The 22,781-nt window shown below is 42.3% G+C and overlaps 1 protein-coding gene across 1 annotated transcript; it reads right to left on the bottom strand.

Annotated features, from left to right (window-relative positions):
• Window positions 1-19,219: 19,219 nt before the first annotated feature.
• Window positions 19,220-22,545, bottom strand: LOC125889720 (uncharacterized protein C22orf15). The gene is made up of 5 exons (XM_049577783.1): window positions 22,350-22,545; window positions 21,939-22,025; window positions 21,501-21,623; window positions 21,087-21,161; window positions 19,220-20,939 (listed from the first exon to the last, which is right to left on the bottom strand). The coding sequence occupies exons 1-5, from the start codon at window positions 22,372-22,374 to the stop codon at window positions 20,800-20,802; spliced, it is 450 nt and encodes a 149-aa protein (XP_049433740.1). The 5' UTR covers window positions 22,375-22,545; the 3' UTR covers window positions 19,220-20,799.
• Window positions 22,546-22,781: the final 236 nt, after the last annotated feature.

The raw sequence follows: 22,781 nt of genomic DNA, 5'->3' as shown, positions 1-22,781 counted from the left end.
GGATCTTCAGGGATGGCCACATTTGAAATATGTTCATTTGCCTGAGATAGATGCAGGCTAAGGCCTTGGAACCACTGCAAGTCATTCACAGCGTAAATGGTGGGCCCTATGCAATCAGGACAATGCTGGGGTGGACTGTAAATGGACCTTTAAATGGAGAAAGTGAGGAAGCAATGGATTGTGAGCAGCCAGAGTTATCAGTGAACAGAGTGTCAGTTGTGAATTTGGATGAACTTTGGCAGCAGCAGTTCAAGGTGGATTTCCCTGAATGCAGTGTGGATGAGCAACCTGGAACGTCAAGAGAGGATCAGAAGTTTATGGACTTGGTTACAAACTCAGCAAAGCAAGTGAATGGCCATTACCAGATCAGCTTACCATTAAGGAATGAGGAACTCAGTATGCCAAATAATAGGATAATTGTTGAGCAACGTGCCAAGTACTTGAAGAGGAGGCTTCTGAAGGACTCATCATTCCATGCAGAATACACAGCCTTCATGAACTATCTGGTTGCCAAAGGTTATGCTGAAAGAGTGCCTGAAGATGAGTTGGAACGCTGTGATGGCAAGGTTTGGTATATCCCCCACCATGGCGTTTACCATCCAACAAAGAGGAAGATCAGAGTTGTCTTTGACTGTGGAGCAAGTTTCCAAGGAACATCTCTCAATGCTCAGCTCCTACAAGGACCAGATCTGACCAGTTCATTGATTGGGGTGGTGACTAGGTTCAGGAAAGAACCAGTGGTGATCATGGCAGATGTTGAATCCATGTTTCACCAGGTAAGGGTACCAGCTGAAGATGCTGATTTGTTGAGGTTTCTCTGGTGGTCCGATGGGGATTTAAATCAAGATCTCAGTGACTTCAGAATGATGGTGCATCTCTTTGGGGCAACTTCATCTCCCAGCTGCGCCAATTTTGCTCTCAGGAAATGTGCAAAAGATAATGAAGAACAATTCAGCCAAGAAGTGATCGATAAGGTCCTACATTGCTTCTATGTGGATGATTGTCTGGTGTCGGTGTCTTCAGAGGAGGAAGCTGTGTCTCTCTATCACGACCTTGATTCCATCTGTGCAAAGGGTGGTTTCCAGCTTAGGAAGTGGATAAGCAACAGACGTGAGGTTATGGCTGCAATACCTGAAAGTCAACGCGCCACAGACATGAAAGGGTTGGACCTGGATCAGGATCAGCTACCAGTGGAGAGAGTGCTTGGTGTGGAATGGTGCATTCAGTCTGACACCTTTAAGTTCAAGATCATCATCAAGGACAGACCACTCACCAGGAGAGGAATTCTCTCAACTGTCAGCTCCATTTACGATCCTCTTGGAATCCTGAGCCCTGTTGTGTTGTCGGCTAAGAAAATCTTAAGGGATCTGTGCAGGAGATCACTTGGCTGGGATGACGTCATACCTGAACCAGTTGCTAACGAGTGGATGACTTGGCTGCAGGAACTGTGCCATCTAGAGGATTTTAACATCATGAGATGCTTGAAACCACTAAACTTTGGAGAGACAACCACGGCACAGCTGCACCATTTCTGTGACGCAAGTGAAGATGGTTATGGGGTAGTGACTTACCTGCTGTCGCATAGCAAAGACTCACAGGTACACAGTGCTTTTGTCATGGGAAAGGCTAGGGTGGCTCCACTTAAGTCTGTTACCATCCCTCGTATGGAGCTCATCGCTGCCACTATGGCAAGCCGCATTGATGTTCTGTGGAGGAGAGCTACATATGGATCTTCAGGATTCAGTGTTTTGGACAGACAGTGCATCTGTGCTCAAATATATCAAGAATGAGACTTCCAGGTTCAAAGTCTTTGTTGCCAACAGGGTCTCAGAAATTCTCAAAGTTTCACAGTCTTCTCAATGGAATTATGTAGACACTGCAAGCAACCCAGCAGATGTGGCCTCTAGAGGCTTGAAAGTGGATGCATTCCTCAAAAATCGGACATGGGTATCAGGTCCACCTTTTCTCTGTCAACCTGAGTGTGTGTGGCCTGTTAATCCTGAGGATGTTCACCAGCTTCCATCAGATGACCCTGAGGTCAAGAAAGCTGCTGCAGTGAATGCTGTACAGGCCAGAGAAGAGATTGATGCTGTGACGCGTATGATCAGTTATTTCTCATCTTGGATTGGTCTGAAAAAATCTGTGGCTTGGTTGAGATTCAAGAACTGGCTCTTGGCTTGCTGCCAGAAGAGGAAAGAGTTGAGCACTGAGCTTGCACAGTCTGATTTGGATGTGATACAACGAGGATGTTCGTTGAGGAAGGACATGGATGCTTTCAAAAGGGAGACAGTTCCAAGTTATCTGTCAGTGGAGGAGCTGGAGAAGGCTGAACTGGAAATCATCAGGTTCTGCCAAAGGAAGAAGTTTCCAGAGGAATTCTCCAGGCTACAACATGGCAGAAGTGTTAAGGGCCATAGCCACATTTATAAACTCTGCCCACTGGTCGAAGATGGTGTTCTGAGAGTTGGTGGTCGGCTGAGCAGGTCGTCTATGCCTGCAGAGGCTAAACATCCCATAATACTGGCTAAAGATTTCCATATCTCAGACATTCTTCTGAGGCATATTCATCAAGAAGTGGGACATGGTGGCCGTAACCACATGCTAGCCAAACTGCGGGAAAGGTACTGGATCACTGGGGCTGGTACAGCCATAAGGAGAGCTCTAAGTGTATCATCTGTCGAAGACTGAATGCTCAGCCAGTGTTCCAGCAGATGGCAGACCTACCTGCTGAAAGAGTGACTCCAAATGAGCCGCCGTTTACTCGTGTTGGAGTAGACTATTTTGGACCGTTTGAAGTGAAGAGCAGAAGGAGCGTTGTGAAGAGGTATGGCGTTATTTTTACCTGTCTGGCCATACGTGCAATTCACATTGAGGTGGCACCTTCACTGGATACTGACTCCTTCATAAATGCACTCAGACGCTTTATAGCAAGACGAGGTCAAGTCCAGGAACTGCGCTCAGATAATGGGACAAACTTCATCGGAGCAGAGCGTGAGTTGAGAACAGCCATTGAGCAATGGAATCAGTCACAGATTAATAATGCACTTCTTCAGAAAGGAATTAAATGGACCTTTAATCCTCCAGCTGGCTCACATCATGGAGGACCTTGGGAGAGGTTAATCCGGTCTGTGAGGAAAGTCCTAAACTCTACTTTAAATGTGCAAAATCTGGATGAAGAGGGCCTTCACACGGTTCTTTGTGAGGTGGAGTCCATCATCAACAGCAGGCCAATTACCAAAGCATCTACAGATCCAAACGACCTGGAGGCATTGACACCAAACCACCTGTTGCTGTTGAAAACCTTACCATCTTTACCACCAGGAGACTGCCAGGAGGCTGACATGTATGCTCGCAGGCGATGGAAGCAGGTTCAATACATGTCGGATTTATTCTGGAAAAGGTGGGTTAAAGAATACTTGCCACAACTGCAGGAGCGTCAGAGATGGTCCAGGGTGAAGCGCAACATTGTCCCTGGAGATGTTGTGCTTATCATGGACAACACGGCACCTCGAAATTCCTGGGTTATGGGAAAAGTTCTTCAAACCTTTCCAGACAGAAGAGGATTTGTGCGTCAGGTGCGGATTAGAACAAAGAGCAGTTGCCTGGATCGTCCAATAACAAAGATCTGTCTACTACAGGAGGCTGAAGGTGGATAAGGAGCGGCTGCTGAACATTGTGACATTTTGACCCCCAGCTTGACTTTGTTTTTGACTGACAGACTTGTCATAGAATGATGGCTAAAATCCTTTTGACTTAGCCTGATTGTTGGCTTTATTGACTTTTGACTCTGGAAGAAAGAAGACAGAAGACAATATATGTATTATGGACTTTGAATATTATGCTTTTAATTGTTTCATGTCTCTATCAGTATAAATGTGGGTAATTATTATGTGTAAGAACCTAATAATTAGGGGCTGGAATGTAGGAGCCATGAATGAATTCAGAGGTATTTTTGTAGGTGTATGACAGTTTAAATTTAAATATTGGTGTTTGTTATTGTTTATGATATTATTTAGGCTTTTTTGTGATTATGTTGATGAGGGAAGTAGGTCATATGGATATGGGCGGGGATATTAGGTTAATATAGGCGCCTGCTCACCTGTGTGGCCAGAGAGAGAGAGAGGGTGAGCAGGGTCGCCGTATTTTTTGTTGACCGCTATTTTCTTCGATCACTGTGATCACTTTGATTATGAGTTTGTGCACAGTATCATGAGTTGATTATTTCTTTTTCGTTAATAAAAAGTTAAACTTATTTTTTTCGCATCTCAGTGATTTTTCCCGTTAAGCGCGTCAGACAAAGGAAAGGCCCGGCTGCAGCCTCTCAGCGACTCTTTGTTTGTGAAGTCGCTACACAGTGGTTGACTACATACTAGTGCCTTATGAAATTTTGCACTGGTTTAGTGACTTTAGTGTAATTAGGAGTAAGGACCTCTTCACACAGGTGGGCTGTGTCTCCATTATTGATACATCCAGAGCTATCCCTGACCACTCTTGCCTAACATGTTTTATGGCCCTTCCTGCTGGACTAACATGTCCTTCCCTGTCTACCAACCAGAGGAATGAGGATATGGTCTCATTCATTGCTTTTAATTTATCCAGAATTCCTGACCATTTTTTATCTAGTGTCTCATGTCAAACAGCACTGAGGGACTGTGTAGCATAGTTAGGAGCCCCTGCAGCCTGCCAGCATGCTGTGGATGCTGTGTATACAGAGTTCTGTGACATTGTAAAAAAGGAGATGCGAGAACAGATCCCTCACAGAGATGTCATTATTCAACATGGGTGCTCTAACAAAAAGAGCAGGAGCAAAAAAGTCTGGTGGACAGAGCAACACTCCTCATTATGGAAGGCTCTATGCTCAGCAGAGAAGGAATGGACATCTTGCCCCCCTGGTCCAGTAAAGGTGCAGGCTAAAGCTGTAATGAAGGACATACAGAAGCAGTTTGACCGTTCAGTCCAAGCTGCTAGAAGACAGTATTGGAGATTACAGCAGGAAAGAACTAGTGAGTAACGACCCAAGGGCCTTCTGGCAGCAGGTTAACCAGCTTGGTGTTGGCAGTGAACGTCACCTTGAGATTCCCTGGGAGGTCCTGAGGCCTGATGGGACTGTACAGACTGATAAATATGCTGTTTTGAGACCTGGAGATGTGAGTTTGCCAGCCTGTTTCGATCTAATAACCACAGTGACCCCTGTATCACAGTACATAACAACCAGGACTCCTTCATGAACCAGCAGATTACAGAGCATGAGATTATAAGGGTTCTGCAAGCAGCTAAGAAAGGTAAAGCTTATGGATATGATGGGGTGCCAGTTGATGTACTGAAAAATGGTAACACACTGAATATTTTATATAGGCTTCTTAATTATTGTTTTTCAAACAGAGTTCTGGAAGTATGGTATTATTAACCCCATCCCCAAAGCTGGGGGGAAAGATAACAGAATACCTCTTAATTACCAGGGAATCACTTTGACATCTTTTGTATATAAACTGTTTTGTTCTGTGCTGTATAATCGTATCGCGGAGTGGGCAGAGGCTAATGATATTATAGCAGATGAGCAAAACGGGTTTAGAAAGAAACAGCGCTGCCTTGATCATATTGCTACCTTAACTACAATCATAGATACAAGGAAAAAGTTGAAGAAAGATACTTTTTGTTCTTTTATTGATTTTATTCTAAAGCTTTTGATCATATAGACTGAAACATGCTCTGGAATAAGCTGTCTGCACTAGGCCTACATGGCAATATTTTGAATTGTTACTGTTTTGTATGAGTGTCAAATGCTGTGTTCGGGTTAATGGATGTCTCACAGATTGGGTCCCAGTTGATATTGGAGTTAAACAAGGGTGCATTTTATCTCCTATTCTATTTGCCATGTATATAAACGATCTGTCTGTAACAATTAAGGCCTTAGGCAAAGGTGTTTCTATTGATGATAAAAAAAAATATATCGATACTGTTATACACAGATGACATTGTTTTGATTTCTGAAACTGAGGAGGGACTTCAGGAGATGCTCAATCTCATCCATAGCTGGTGTCAGAACTGGAAATTGAACGTAAATCCTTATAAACACCAAAGTGGTGCATTTTAGAAATTTATCAATGCCCCTGTCTGAGTTTAGTTTCTCCTGTGGCTCGTTTTCTTTGGAAACAGCTAAAGAGTATAAATACCTGGGTTTGATGTTAACAGAATTTCTAGATTATAGATTATAATGAAAATGTCAAGCATTTAGTAATGCATGCAAATAGAGCTCTAGGTGCAATCATAGCCAAATGTAGATGTATGGGTGGTTTTCCTTTTAAATGTTATATTAAATTGTTTGAATCCCTGGTCCTGCCTATTTTGACCTATGCTGCTGCTGTCTGGGGTTACAAAAGTTATTCTTGTATTAATGCTGTGTTTAACCGGGCATGTAGATTTTATTTAGGTGTAGGTAAATACACCCCAAATGCTGCTATACAGGGTGATATGGGTTGGAAAACTCCATGGCAACACCAGTGGACCTATATCTTTAAAAGCTGGCAGAGACTCTGTGGTATGCCTGACAGCCAATTATGTAAACGTGTTTTTCAGTGGGCGGCTCATTTGTCAAATAAAAAATTATGAGTACACGATAAAAACATTTCTTAGTTCTATGAACTTATCTCACCTTGCTTGTACAGATATGGTTTACTCAAGTAACGACCTTAACTGTTTTGATACGGCAGTGTCAAAGGCAGACGAGGAATCATGGCTACAGTTAATAAATACACTAGAAGGGAACAAACTACGCACTTACTGCCTATTTAAGGATACATTTGAGACAGAGTCCTATGTACAAAATATATTATCAAGACAGCTTAGAAGTGCCTTCGCTAAATTCAGATGTGGAGTTGCTCCTTTAGCAATAGAAACTGGTATATATACGAACACCCCAGTGGATAGATGCTACTGTACTTTATGTATTAATGGCTCCATTGAATCAGAGGCCCATGTTCTTTTACACTGTAACATTTATGTGGACATTCATGCTGAACTATTTAGTACACTTTCTAAGTATATTGTTAATTTTAATGATCTTGATGATACAAATAAATTGTGTGCAATTTTAGCTGGTAAACATGGCATCAGTGAATGTGCCAAAGCCTGCCACCTCATCCTTAACAGAAGATTGTTCTTTCATTAGTTCCAATTTATAACACAACTGTTTTGTGTTTTGTTTTCAATGGTACCATAGTGTACGTTTTTATAATCTTTTTCATGATGTTTTAGTTGGTGTTGTTTTTTGAATTAATGTTTAAACATGTTTATTTTAAATGCACGTGTAGAAATACCAGCTTCAGGGTTTCTGCAAAGTTTATTTGTTCACTTTTACCGAATAGGCTACTGACCCCCTATAGACTTCAATTGTATTCGCTAAGCTAAACCGCAATGCTAACCGCTGAGACCCAGCCACTGGACGTACAGACACAAAAAAGATATTGATCATGTTGTCTCAATATGAAAATGATAGAGAAAGGGCATAACTCCCAAATCGTTGGAGTATTCTTTTAAGCCTTGTTTAGACTTTGTGGTGCCAGGATATGAAAGTATCAGACAAGATAGACATGAGAAGTCAAGAGGAGGATGTGCAACGTTTGTAAGGTCAGATTTACAGTATCAGGGAGTGGAAATCAAGTCTTCACTAGAGTGTGTTGTAGTAAGAGTGTGGGAGAAGGATAGATGGGTGAATGTTGTGAATTTCTATAATCCATGCCTGCCAATTTATATAAATGAAACGGAAGAGGTTATGGAGCAAATAGGGGAGCTGGTCATCTGGCTCGGTGACTTTAATGCACACAACCCTCTGTGGGGCAACAGGGTGAGAGATGGTAATGGGAGCACTGTGGAGGAATTTATGGACAGGTATGGGTTGGTATGTGTGAATAAAGGCAGGCATACTAGGTTTGAGATAAGAACAGGGGCAGTGTCATGTATAGGCTTAGCTCTAGCATCTAGTGAGTGGGCAAGGGTGGGAGAATGGGATTCCATGGACAGGTACACATTGGGCAGTGATCACTTTCCTATTTTGTTGACATTTGGGAAAACATTGTTAATTGAAGAACAGATGAGGCCAGGTTATTTTGACTACAGCAAGGCAGACTGGAAGAAATTTGCAGAGAAGGGTGATCAGGCCCTTGAGGGGGAAGGAACAATAGATGAGTGGATTAATAGTCTTTGTAAAATATTATTGCATAAAGCATATGAGTGTATCCCTATCAAGAAAACCCCCCTGCAAAAGTAAGTGTCCCGTGGTGGAATAAAGAGTGTGATAAGGCAGTTAGAGGTAGGAATCGGGCATATAGAGCACTGAGAAAAGGCCCAACAGAGAGTAATATGATAGAGTATAAAAGGTTGAGAGCTAAGGCAAGAAGAGTGATTAAGTCTGCAAAAAAGGAGTGCTGGAGGAAGTACTGTGGAGGGTTAGGGGTAGACACTTCAGTGGGAGAAGTATGGACAGCAGTTCACCGAATGTCAGGGGTAGCGAGGCAGAAGAGAATGCCAGTGTTAGAGGAGGAAGGGGTGGTTGCTACAAGTGATGTAGAGAAGGCAAAGATGAGTGAAAATAAGTTTAAGGCTGTCCATAGTGGTACGAACATTGGGGAGGAGGGTATAGGGACAAGGAATGAGACATTGAGACACCACATATTCAAACTCAAAGTGGATGATGACAATACTGCTGCTGTCAATTTTTTACTTCTCCATGACAGAGCTGTGCAAAGCTATAAAGAATGGGGGAAGGTCAGCACCAGGAAAAGATGGGTTAAGATATGAAATATTTAAGAATTTATGAGTGTTAGTGTTGGAGGAAATACTTGCTCTCATGGAAAGAAGTGAATTCTTCCTGCAGCCTGGAAGCAAGCAGTAGTGGTCCCAATTTTAAAACCAGGGTTAAGATGCAGCGAAGCCGGGGTCGTACAGACCTATTGCACTTACTGCAGTAATATGCAAAATAATGGAGAGAATGGTGACTGATAGGTTAATGTATAAATTGGAGAAGGAGGGGTGATTCAATCCAAAGCAAAGTGGGTTCCGTAGAGGTAGGAGCACCATGGATGCCTTCACTTAAGTCTGATATAAAGAAGGCCATGGTAAATAAAGAGGGACTGATAGCAATGTTTTTAGATATCGAAAAAGTTTATGATATGTTGTGGAAGGAGGGGCTAATTGTGAAACTGTATGATGCAGGATTACGAGGACGCTTACTAAATTGGATCTAAGACTTTTTAAGAACAGAGAAATACAGGTGAGGGTGGGAGGGGCTCTATCTAGCGGCACAGGCATTGAGAATGGAACACCACAGGGAAGCGTAATTAGTCCAGTACTATTCAATATTATGATTAAAGAGGCAACAGATGGCATTTTTTCCTAAATATATCATTATGAAAATAATGTGGGTTGCACAGGGTAGTGGCCACAGTAAAATCAGACTATCAGCGCTTACATAGGTTACTTAGTGGCTTTGCAATCTTTGTAATAAGCTTCTGCCACCAGGGGTGAAATTTCACAGAAAAAAAATCTGCTTTACAGCAGGAAACGGGTCATGTATTCCAAAATTGGTCAGTCAGCCAATCAGGGACTGGAGCTGGTCCTTATGAGGAGTTGGGCATGAGATAGTTGAGTCACGATGGCAGACGGACAAAGCTTGGAAACAAGTGAAAAACGGCCTAGCAAAAGAAAACGAGCTCCTCTGTCTGAGGAGGCAAAGAAGAGCAAAAAGGAGAGTGATAAAAGAAGAGGAAAAACATGAGTATACCTCAGTCAGGCATTCAAGAGATGGAGGGAGCTCCGTGACCAAAGCAGCTTCAAAACCGATGTCCAGCTAGCTTTCTTTCTAATGGATCAGTAAGTAACACGGCTAAATGTTAGCTAGACGAGAGAGGACTGTATTGTACTGGCTGCTAGTTAATTCCTAGCTGGCCAGCATCGCAAATCACCGCAACCAGGGACCGGGTAGCGAGTGTTGGTCGGCTGACATCCTCGTTGCCATTCTACTGCAGCCTTGTCGGGAGTTATTTTTCAACAGTCATCGGCTCACTATACATTATCCCTTACGTGTCTACTGTTGTTTGTACTGATACTGTGCATTCTGTTATAATTATTTGCATTACTATTTGTTTTTTCTTCAGATAAATCTGATAATTGTTGCTCGGTCTCTTTATTCATTTATTTAGCATAGTGTCCACACCTTCTCATTCTACGTATACATACATAGAGGTATACCGGCGGCTTTACAGCCTACATTTTATTGATTATCTCTGATCCCCACGATCAATTTGGTCATTGCGACGCAACACTGCTGACACTAGGTGGTGCCAAGCTAAAAAAAAAAAAAAAACGAATCCTATCTGTTGCCTCTTTAATGACATTTTTAAAGATATTGGGCCTGGGTTTGGTCTCTCTCTGTTCGCAGAAGATGGAGCAGTGTGGAAAAGCAGGGGAACATAAAACACATAACTGAAAGAATGCAAGGAGCGATAAATAAAATGGTTGACTGGGGAAGCAGGTGGGGCTTTAAGATATCAGTAGAAAAAAAAAATTATGTTGTGTTAGGTAATAAGAAAACTGAATGTCTGAATGTCAAGGTTTATCTATATATGGACAGGCAACTGAGAGGGTAAAAGTATTTAAATTCTTGGCAGAACATTTTGATGAAAGGCTCACATGGGGAAAACATATTGACAGTACTGTAGGTAAATGTGAAAAGGTCATTAATATGATGAGGTCTCTCTCTGGAAGTACTTAGGGCGCTGGCCAAGACACACAAATACTAATATATAGAGCAATGGTAAGATCAAATTGGCAATGCAGTACATAAGTAAACTAAGGGGATGTAAAAGGGTGGTGGGGGTTGCCCCTATAGTGCACTAGCCAGTTGTACCGCCTTGGTTATTACCATCACCGGAGATAGACCTCAGCATATTGGAATCAATCAAAACAAACGGAAGAACAGCTTATAGTGACCTGGTGGCAAACGGATTAGAAAGCTCCTGGCAACATCAGCTTCAAAATTTACACAGATGGGTCCAAAGATTCAGAAACAGGGAAGTCAGGTTTTGCCTTTTGTATTCCAAGTCTGGGCATAGTAGTGAGCAGGCGACTGTCGGAGGGGGTTTCAGTCTTCACAACAGAGCTGCTGGCCATAATATGGTCATTGGAGTGGGTGGAGGAGGTGCAGCCAGGGCAGGTTGTTATATGATCAGACTCTGCTGCTGTTTTAATGACTTTGGGGGAAGGCAAGCTGGGAGTCCGGTCGGTCCTGGTGGTGAACTGTTGGTACAGCTATATAAAATTGAGAAGGCAGGAGGGGAGGTTGCGTTTCTCTGGGTGCCAGCCCATGTGGGGGTGAAGGGGAACGAGATGGCAGATGGGGCAGCTAAAAGGGCATTGAGGAGGGAGGTGGATGTAAAGGTGGCCACAGGAGTGAATGAGTATAGGTCCATTATCAGAAGAAGAATAACAGAGTGGCAAGAGCAGTGGGAAAGGAAAAAAAGGGGAGATTACTTTAGTATTCAGAACAATGTTAAAAAGGGGCAGAACCACTTGGGGTCAGAGAGGAGGCATACGGCAACCATGACAAGGCTGAGAGTGGGGCACTGTCGGCTGGCCTGGAACCTGTTAAAGATTGGAAAACACAAAGACGGACTCTGTGAAGCATGCAACAAACAACAAACTGTGAAGCATGTCCTCCTGGAGTGCAGCCAGTACACAGAAGTGCAAAAGAGGATGTATGAAGCAGTGTCAGGCCAGCCTGCAAGGGATGTTACATTGAAGAGCCTTCTGAATCCCACTGAAAACCAGCCAAGGGCTGTGAAAGCAGTCCTTGAGTTCATCACCGCTACAGGATTACACCTGTGGAGATGGAATTAAGTGACTCGACCTGTGGGAGGCAGCAATGTGCCGCAAGGCATCTAGACTGCCGGAAACTACAAGAAGAAGAAGAACAACAACCACAACATGTCTGCGACCACAGGAGTAGTCTATGTAAACGATGCTCTATAATCTTAAAATGGAAAATCTAGAAACACTGAAAATACTATCCAAAAATTCACCATCTCAGAGACCGAAATCACCTGTTAGTATCTCTAGGCCTATGTGAACTTAGTACAGAGTATTTTTTGCTATTTAGTTGGATGATGATGAAACCCCTCTAAATATGTCACATAAAACACTTTAAAGTTACACCAGACTGTTTCTGCTGCTGAAGTAAAGAGTGGAAAAGTAGTTGATAATTAATGAGGTCTATCTGACAGGAGCCAATTAACAGCGTGTGGATTATATTACTAATAAAATATTATTTGTTTTATCCTAGTTCTCATCACACAGGTGTCTCATGTTGAGCTGCAGTGATGGAATCAGAGTGTAAAATAGCAACACTATCACTGTGGACTAAAATAAACTTGGCAGAAATGGAAATACTGGTAGAATCATGTGAACAATGAAATGATTCATCTGACCTATAACAACATATAGACTTTGTTCTTCAGTGACCTGATTGGTCAGAGGTCGGAAGTTACCTCGCTAACTCCAAAACTGGTTAAACACTGAATAAAGCAGTTTCACATTACAAATTAGTGCTGTTGTGACAAAAACTGCAAGTTACATTCTAATAACATACATCAATTTATTTACAGCCCAAAAAGTCACTGCAGAAAAAAACAAGTCCAAACTGGTAGAAAAAGATTTCTGCACACTTACATCTCTGCAGTGTTTCACTTTATTGTTGAGCTTTCAGTCCAGTAGATCTTCATCAGAGCATACATGAGGCAACAATGGGCTGGCAGGTAAAGTAACCAGTAACCAGTCTCAGGCCAATCACTGGCAGTATGCAACACACCTGTGCATGACCCTGCTGACAGAAGCTCCAAAAAAGCATTTCAAAGCATCAGAGCTCTGCTGCTTCAAGAAGACAATAAAATGTTTATATCACGACACCAACAGCTCAGTTCCCTCACCAGGTGGCACCTCTCCTCGTGTCTCAATCAACAGAGGTATAAAACAAGGCTGTCCAATCTCACCATCACTTTTCTTATTGCAGCAGAGATGCTTTCAGTTCTTGTTAAAAACTCTGGGGCTGAGAAACTGAGTGTCTGTAGGAGCGATATAGTTGTAAATCAGCTGGCAGATGACACAACTTTATTATTAAAAAATGTGGAGCAGGTTCCAAAGGCCATCGAGACCATTGATCTCTTTTCTAGAGCATCTGCTCTGAAACTGAATTTGACCAAAAGTGAACTATCAGCCATACATGACTGCCATCTTGCGGCAGCACACGGCACTCCCATCAAGTCGACTGTCAGATACCTGAGTGTGCACATTACAACAGACAATTAACTGAGTGAATCCTTCAATGTCTGAAACAAGATGGGTGAATGCAAATCAAGATCAGGCAGCTGGCTGAACAGAAAGCTTTCTCTCCTCGGTCATATTTACATAACAAAAATGAATAAGTTAATAAGTTCAATTTACTACAATACAGATAAAACAACAGCATAAAATACCATATAAAATAAACAAACACATGTTCATCTTTTCTAATTGTCATTTTTGCAATTAAAAATACAACTTTAACGTTAGCACTTAAAAAAAAACCTCAGAGTGTGTTTGCACCTCTACCCTGCCTTAACAATAATATCTATTTAAAACAACTCACCAGGTGAGCATGTGCACAGGAGTGTTCACAGATGAAGAATCACACACACACACACCTGTGCTCCATGAGCCTCTGAACAGCTCAGGTACTCTCACCTTGACTGGCCAAATTAAATGGTAGGCTAAATGGACTGCACTTGTATAGCACCTTACTAGTCATCCAACCACTCAAAGCGCTCATTCACCCACCCATTCATACACTGGTGGCCAGGGCAACCATACATGATGCCACCTGCTATTCAGTTTTTAGTACACTCACACAGCCATCGGGAGCAATTTGAGGTTCAGTATCTTGCTCAAGGACATTTCAACATGCAGACCGGAGGAGGAGGCGTCCACCGGTCGTGCTGTCGCTAACTGTTGCCAGCAGTGTTGCCAGATCTCGCGAGACAAATAAGCAACCAGACCTGTGAAAACAAGCCCAAACAAGCGACTTTTTCTACGTAGCCCCCCTAGGTTCCTGGGAGAGAAAATTAAATAAACTGTGTGCACGGTTTTACAGTCCATGGGGACGGATTTTAAACTGTGGGTTGTCAATTTACATCCATGTGGACAGATAAGCAAACTGTGCGCAGTTTTGCAAAACTGTAACCACGGTACATAGTTTGTTTATTTTTTAACCACCTTTTAACATTATTTAACATTAGAAAACAGATGGGATATCAAATATAGACTGATGTACCAAGTACATTATATACACAGTAAACCTCTGGTAATTAAAATTTGCACACACACAAATAAATATCATCCTGAATTCACAGTCTTTATTTATTATTGCTTTTTATGCACTCATCTAACTCTTTTCTTTTAGTTACAGGACTGACGTTATCTTATCCAGAAAAAAAACACATCACCCTGCTCTGCCTCTGATTGGCTAGTATTTGTTGCCATCAGGGTCAGAGCCAATTAGAAGCAGGATGCAGGTGGGAAAAAAACCATAGACATACATAAATATATACATACATATATACATACATACATACATATATGTCTATGGAAAAAACTCTGCTGTCTCCTGTGTGTATGGGGAAAGGGGAGGGACAGAGGGAACAGGCAAGACAAACTATCCTACGTTTAAATAACATATCGAAAATATCTGATTGACAACTTATTATGGAGCTGGGAACAAGCCCAAATAAGCAACTACACTTTAGAAACAAGCCCAAAAAAACCGAGACCCGCGACTTCCAATATTTGTAAGCGACTTTACAGAAAAGCAAGCCCAAAGTCGCTTATAATAAGCGGACTTGGCAACACTGGTTGCCATGGTTCCGTTGTGTTTGGGTTTTTGAAGCGTCCTGCTGAGGTAGCGTGTGGTCTCTCTCTACGGCGAGCTTTGCGTTTACAATGCGCAGATAAAACGGACCGCACTCACACCACCTCCGGCTCGCTTCAGAGGGGTTAGCGCAAAACAAAATGCTGAGTCACTGCTCTGAGTCCGCTGAGAGGGCTGAAAAGGACACTGTCGCATCAAAAAGAAGCCAACGCTGATTGGTTGTTGTGTGTGCTTTCTCAGTGCTGATTGGCTCACAGATAGAGCCTGACGGAACCAGGGTAGAGTTTGATTTGAGAGACAGAACCTTTTTGTTTTATAAATAAAAAAGTCCAAAACTGCGTAGAACTTCAAAAAAACACGCACACAGTGTTAATAAGTTGTCACAGAATAATAATGTATGAAAACTAGATTTTTGACAAACATGTCAGATGAACCTTATGATTCCAAAGTGACGTAATGACAATGTAGCCAAAAGGGGGCGGGGTGACGGAATTTGTTCTGTGATGTCACAAAGGCACCTCACATCAAAGCTCCAAAAGTTTGTAAGTACAACCCAATCTCCATAATATTTTCTGAAATCAACTGCGTTAGTTCGAATCTTCGCCGCGCTGTCGCACCATACACACAAGCGAAATTTCGTCAGTCAAAATGAATTGGGCAAGAAACACCGATCCCCAAGCAAGTAGGATTGCTCAACTGCAGGAGCAACTGGAAGTCGCCATTAACCGTGAGAAAAGTTTAATGGAGCAAAACAAACAGCATCAGAAAAGGATTGTTTCTCTCGCTTCAGTGGAGCATGATATTGCTCAGCTAGAAGCTATTATCAGAGGGCAAAGCGCTGAGCTGGACGTATTGCATAAAGAGCTCCAGATATCTCAATCTGCCCATACACAGTGTAGTTCTGAAAAGAATGAGCTCGAAAAACAAATTGTGGACTTGAAAGGGATCTTGGCTGACTCTGAAAAACAACTGTCGGCTGAAAAGATCCTCAGAGAACACAAGGAAAATGAACTGAGGAGGTTTCGTAACATTGAGACGGACAACAAGAAACTGACCTCGGAAGTGCAGGCACTGCAGCACGATATAGCAGTGTTGACAGAGCAACACATGTCTGCCTCCAAAAGACTTGAACAGCAGAAACAACTGCTAATTGAGAAGGACACCGAACGGGACAAGATCACGGAGAAGTATAAGAAACTGAAAGCTCGATCCGATTCATACAATGAAGAGGTAAAAAAACTGCTCCTTTGTCAAGAATTTGTTGATAAAGCGAAACAAAAATCGGAAGAATTGAGAAAGGAAATTGAAATTCAGAAAGACCAAAATCAAATTCACCAGGATAACATAAGTTGCTTGAAAAGGCAAATTAAAAACCTGGTAAGCGAAAGAAATGAGCTTAAATCAGTACAAATAGAAATGAGCTGCCAGATGGATCAGATGAGGATAGCTATAGATGCTCAAAATTTAGAAATTGAGTTGCACAAAAGTGAAGCGTTTAAACAGAGTAGCTTAATATCAAAGCTTCAAACATCGGCAAGAAAGTCAAAAGAAAACTTGAAAAGAATGCCGATGAAACAATGCAGCATCAAGGACCAGGACCAGGAAATAAATGATCTCAAAACTGAGATTAGAGATAAAAGGAACAAGCAGACTGAGATGAAAATCCAGATGACCGTTCTCAAGACTGAGAGAGACCACACCCTTGAGAATCTGTTCAGGGCCCAGAGAGAAATTGATCTGCTGACTACAAGAGTTGAAAAACAGCAGAGATCCAAGCCAGGACTTTGGATCAGAAAAAAATGGGCAGAGAGCTGGACCAGGTCAAGAAGGATTGTGACACTGTGCACAACCAGCTGATAGAGGTCAGTAGGAAACTGGAGAACACACAGGTGTTGCAGGACAGATATAAAGACAATGTGAAACGGGACCTTAAGCTGGAGGAGGAGAAATACAGGGTGATCCTGACAGAGAAGGGGAGGTTAGAAAGAGAGCTGCAGCTCTCTACGCACCAGGTATCGCAGCAGCAACATACCATCACTATCCAGAAGGCTGCAAAAGACTCCTTAGAGCAGACAGTGAAAACACTCAGGGAGGAAGTTGAGTCCCTCACGCTGCACAACAGGGAGTTTGAGACTGAGATTGACGGACTGAGAGAGGCTTTCGAGAAGCTTCTTAGGCAGAAAATTGTGTTGATCACAGACAGAGCGAGGAGTGGAAAGCAAGTCTATGATTCCACCTTTCTGCTGTATAAATACAGGCAGCGCTACCAGAAAGAGCGCCGTGTGCAGCGCCACGCGGCACTCGTTGTGAAACAGCGCGAAGAGATCGGAGCTAAAGCTCCTGTTGGCACAGCGTCAGGATAACGCAGTGGTGAAGCTGGCGAAGAGTCAGTGGGACAACAGAGAGCTCAAGAAGCAGCTCATGGCATTAAAGGGTGAAAAAGTCAAGTACGAGGTGACTTATCAGCGTGCCAGGGAAGAAAACAAAAAGCTCACAGAGGGCCTGAGTGAGATGAAGGTGGACGCTCGGCACAAGCTCAAAGCAGAGCACCAGGGTGAGCCTCCGCAATTTTCGAGGCACACTCAGTTCCCTCTCTCTGCTGACAGGACCCCGTCTCAGTCTGAAGACAGGTCTAGTCGTGTGCCCGTCCTCCCTCCCCTCACCAAAACGACCCAGCCTTGTGTGAGAAAATTGGTGCCGCGGCCACCTCCATCTTCAACTCCAAAGTCTACACCTGACTTGAAGTTGCGCGTCAGAAGAGTGCTCCCGCCTCAAGCAACACCTGTCCGAAAGTGAATGTTTCCGACAACACAGTGACCCCTACAGGACAAATTAACACCGGACACCATGGATGGCTCCTACAGTGCTCACTAATTGACCCTTGACGTTAGCTGCTAATATCTTTGTATTTTTAAGGTGTTGTTGCTGCTGAGTCAGTTTGACATCCTGGATATATCCTTCAAGCACATTTTGTAGATCCCTCTCTCTGCTTCTCTCTGGAATCACGATGTCATTTTTCCAAAAACATGATATCATTTTTTTAGGGAGTGCAGTTAGTTACAGTGTGGGCTTGTCGGGCCCACAAAGGGGCGTGGCTTAGCAAAAGGTCAATTCTCTGCTTTTCCACTCAGGTTTTTCTGTGTGCATTTTCAATTTGTGCACCAAAAACCCTGAGTGCAAACGTACCTACAGAAAGAGTCCTGGCCTCAAATCCATCTGGCTACTGTCTCTCCGTGTGGAGTTTGCATGTTCTCCACTTGTTAGGTCGGGTTTTCTCCGGGATGCTCCGGTTCGCCCGATGACATGCAGGTTAGGTAATGGAGTAGCTGGGCTCAGCAGGTTAAGCAGGGCATCTACTGATCCCTGGCTTCTCCTGGCACTGAACCCCCAGCTGTTCCAACACCTAACTTTAGTAATAATAAAATAATTGCAATTGGAATTACTGCCTTATGGTTGTATGTCTCCATGCACAGTTTACATCAGTGTCTGTGAAAACATGATGCTTCACACACAGAAAAGTTTTTTATGTAGAACATTATAATGTCAAAGTGAAGCTGACCTTTTGACCTTTTGGATATTAAATGTTATCACTTCATTATTTTATCTGCTTAATTGTGCGTCAGCTCTATGCAGAGCCTACGCACCTGGCCTACGCCATTGTGAGCATTTATACTTGTGCGTTGGTGTGTCTGTGTCACTCTGCAGTTACACCTCCAACACACTAGTTGGCGGTGGTGTTTCTGTGAAACTAAACATATTCACCTCTCCTGTTTGGTGAAGTTTGCAGTCCCGCCCTGTGTTCCAATACCCATACTACCATACTATTTTGTATGCCAGAAAAAGAATTAGTGTGTCCCAATACATAGTATGTCAGATGCAGTATGCCAAAAGTACCAGGATGTTCTACTACATCCGGTCATATTTCGTAGTATGCATGTCAGCATGCTTCTTTGGCCATTCTGACCCACAATCCTTTGCGCAGCGGAAGTTACGTCGCACTGACTGAGCTGCATGTACAACCAACGACCACATTTCCTTTCAGCCATGGTTTATTTAAATTGAGATACTAAGACACTACATATTAGGACTGCAATAATCTGATTATATACTGTCATATATCATACAGTTTTGCAAGAACACGGTTACAACATTCAACTTTATTGTGATTATAGTATAATCAATGTTAGGGTTCAACTATGACTACAATATAGAAGATTCTACCAGTATAGGCAGTGGTGTAAGTGTGGTATAAATAATGAATGAATATGACTAAATATGAATACACTATGGACCAGGTAAGAGCAGTATAGACTAGTAAATATATAAATAGTAAAAGTCAAATACATATAAAGTAATGTAGTAAGAATGTGCAAGTATGTTACACTACAAATAAAAGTAATGTGAATGTAAGGCTGCTTCATGTGCAGACAGAATATAGTGCCAGCAGCTGCATAGCTGTAAATATATTGAACAACAAACATCTTGTCGTATGCACAACTCTGGCAAGCTCGACGAGAGGAGATTTGCTGCATCTCCAAAGTACAACAAAACAAAATATTCAAATGTGGCACTACGGATGGCGGTGGAAGTGAGCAAGAGGGTCAGAGTTCAGGGAGCGATGTGATGGCGGATGTAGTGTGTTCCAATAGTATGCATACTGCATACTACACTACATACTTTTTAAGGGCAGCTGCAGTATATACTAAAAGTATATAGTAGAAGTATGCGATTTGGAACGCAGGCCCGATTTTAGGGCCAAAAGCAGAGGACATCAAACCCTGGACATGCCAACAAACAATAACAAATGATTTAGGTTTCATTCAGTCTGAAGCACAAAAGGTACATTCAATGTTGAAATCAGACAGACTCCTTAGTCTCTTGTTGTAAAATAATTTAAGAACAAATTATATATGAGGTTTCAGTACATTAATATGAGATTAATAACATGTTATACAGCCTTACTTGTTAACTGTAAAAAAAAAGAAAAAGTCAAACAAACACAATGACAATGTATGAGTTGTCTAGTGCAGTGCCTGACCTCTCAGGTGAGAGCAGAGCAGGCTGAGATGGATGTCTTTGAGGGACATGATGTGGAGGAAGATGAGGATGATCAGGTCTCCATGGGGGTGGTCTGAGTGATGGTCCAGTGGGGTGGCGTGTTGGTCTAAGGGAGTTGTGGGCAGAGCTTCTCCATTTGCAGGCTGTGGAGATAGATGCCCCAAATCATCTGGAACCATCCTTCCAGTGAGGGGCATCAGGGCATGCGGTCCTAATCTGTCTTTGGACAGCATGCGAGGAAGCCAGTCAGTGGAGAGGCAAATCGTCCACAGCCACAGACCGAAAAATTTCCCCTTGAGCAAGCGCTTGGTGATGGTGGTAAGGAAAAATGTTTCTCTACTAGGCAGAAACCTCAGACAGACCCAAGCTCTTGGGGGATGGCCATTTGTCTTCAGGGCTGTAGAGGAACAGGGCCAGTGGACCTATTTATAACCTTGGTTCTTGTAATTTAATGACGTCATTAAATTTGGGACAGCATCCCCAGTGACGTCAAAGGACTTTGCTTACTGATTGAGATCATAAACATATTCAAAGCTGAATTTTTTTCAGATTTTTCTGATTTCATTACAAAAAAAATCTAATGAATACAAGGTACAAGGAATACAAATATTATAAAAACATTAATCTTCCCTGTAGTACCTCCCTCAAGATTTCTACAGACGTCTGAGGTTGGCTGTTGCCAAACCTTTGCGGTTGCAGCAATTTCATGTACTTTTTTTCAGAGTATAGGGACCGTTTCAGCAAATATGACACAAATTTATTTTGCTTTAAAGTTTTAAGTTGTCCAGAAACTACTTGATTTGGCGTCTCTTGTTATTTGCAGAGATGTTTTTGCTCCCGCTTTGGCTGGCAGGACTCTTCCTCTGTGTCCGTCCTCCTCTGATCTCTCTGTCTCGCTCTTGCTCTGGGTTATTCAGTTTCCTCAGCAGCTCTACAACAGAGTTGAATGCAAGTTGTAAACATGAGTTTGACCAACAGGAAGCCTCAGAGAGCTACTTTTAGTCTGCTGGTTGATCAGCGCTGCTCTGTTCAGTTTCAGTCATGAAGTTTATTTTCCTCTGCCAATGGTTATTGTTACCTGCTAACTCAGGATGACTCTGGCTGAAGTTGTTTAGGAGAGACACATATTTCCGACCTCCAGTATCACTGTCTCCTGAAGGGAAGTAAAGTCATAAACTTTAATGTCTAATAAAACTGCTGGACAAGTTTGTCAGGCATTTTCCCCATAAAACAAAATGTTACCATAGAATACCTTCACAAACAGCACAGAGTTTAAACTACACCTACAATATCTGCCAAAATAAAAATGTAATATACTGTATATACTGTAATTATATCATCTTAATTGGAAAAACACCCACATACTTAAACTAAAATCATACTTTTACATTCACTTAGCAAAACTAGAATTATAATCATGATAATTTTTTTTTTCCCAAATAGAGATAAGATATAGATATATAGATATAAACGTGGAGTCAGATGGACTCACGGCATACTCGTAGGAGGACGTAGTTTTGTCTTTCTACCAGCACGCTGCTGGCCAGAGCCACACTTTGCTGCTTCCCCTCCAGGTTCATCACTCTACTGCTACTGTCCATCAACTCCACACACTCTGCAGGAACAATTTTATTTAGCTAAGATTAACATTAAATAATTTTGGTGTCAATAATTGATAAACATGTGGTCAGACCTACTGTTCAAGTTCTGAGTGCTATAGAACTGACAATAAGTTTTAGACATTTTCATAGATATCTGACTACAAAAGGACAGTTGGTGTTTCAGGTGCATTATGTTGCGATTACACTCTATTGATCCCAACAGGGATAAAAGGAATTTTAATGGCCAGTAAAGTGTGACTAATGGATCATTTCAGCCATTACCACTACTGCAAATCCAAACCACTATAAATGTTTGAGTATTACAGTACCTTTGCGATCAAGACCACACCGCTCCTTTAAATGATGGATGAAGTTTATCAGCCTGCAGTTGGGATTGAGCATTTCCATCCTGTCGTCTGTCAAGAAAAATATCTTGTAACATCTGTTGCACATTAAACTTTGCAGTTTGATTATTTCATAATGCGACTTTATTCTACCTGTGCTCAGATAGCAAACCAGGTCACTATCAAATTGATTTCTGAGGTGAAGAAACCATTTGCTATCATAAATAATGTAACTAAAATATAATATATAAATATATAAATAATCAATAATATATAAATAATCAAACTTCAAACATCAAGATTAATCCTACTCTACATCAATAGCAACTTTGGTTGAATTTTTTTTTCCACCTTTAAAGCAGCGAGAATATAAATATATCAAGGAACTTTACTGACCTCCGAGCAGGATCGTGACAAACATTTTCTGGTCCTGACTGCGGTTAGGCTCCACTAGCACACAGAGCGAAACAAGAGGGAGTAACAAGCTATATTATACTGGGCACAAACTGCAATAGTAGACACTGTTAAATCAGTGTTGTGGTCCACACTTTGTGACAAAGACTCAGCTCTACGAGGGAGGCTGTATGAACTGGCCGGCTTAATGTAGAGATGGCACACACACACACACACACACACACACACACACACACACACACACACATCTTTTGCATCCTTCTCCTCCTCCTCTCCTTTCAAAGCTGAAGCCTTTAAAATGAGGGGACAAGGGACTGCTGTTTCAGGTATCCATGGAGTCTCCACACACAGACAGACTGGCATTCTGAACTTTTACAGTTCTTCCAGGATTTTGTGGGCTGTTTTTTTCTGATT

The sequence above is a fragment of the Epinephelus fuscoguttatus genome, linkage group LG6 (genome assembly GCF_011397635.1).
Source record: "Epinephelus fuscoguttatus linkage group LG6, E.fuscoguttatus.final_Chr_v1".
NCBI classification, from domain to species: domain Eukaryota; kingdom Metazoa; phylum Chordata; class Actinopteri; order Perciformes; family Serranidae; genus Epinephelus; species Epinephelus fuscoguttatus.
The sequence above is the reverse complement of the archived record's forward strand: the minus strand, read 5'-3'. Positions and strand labels throughout refer to the sequence as shown.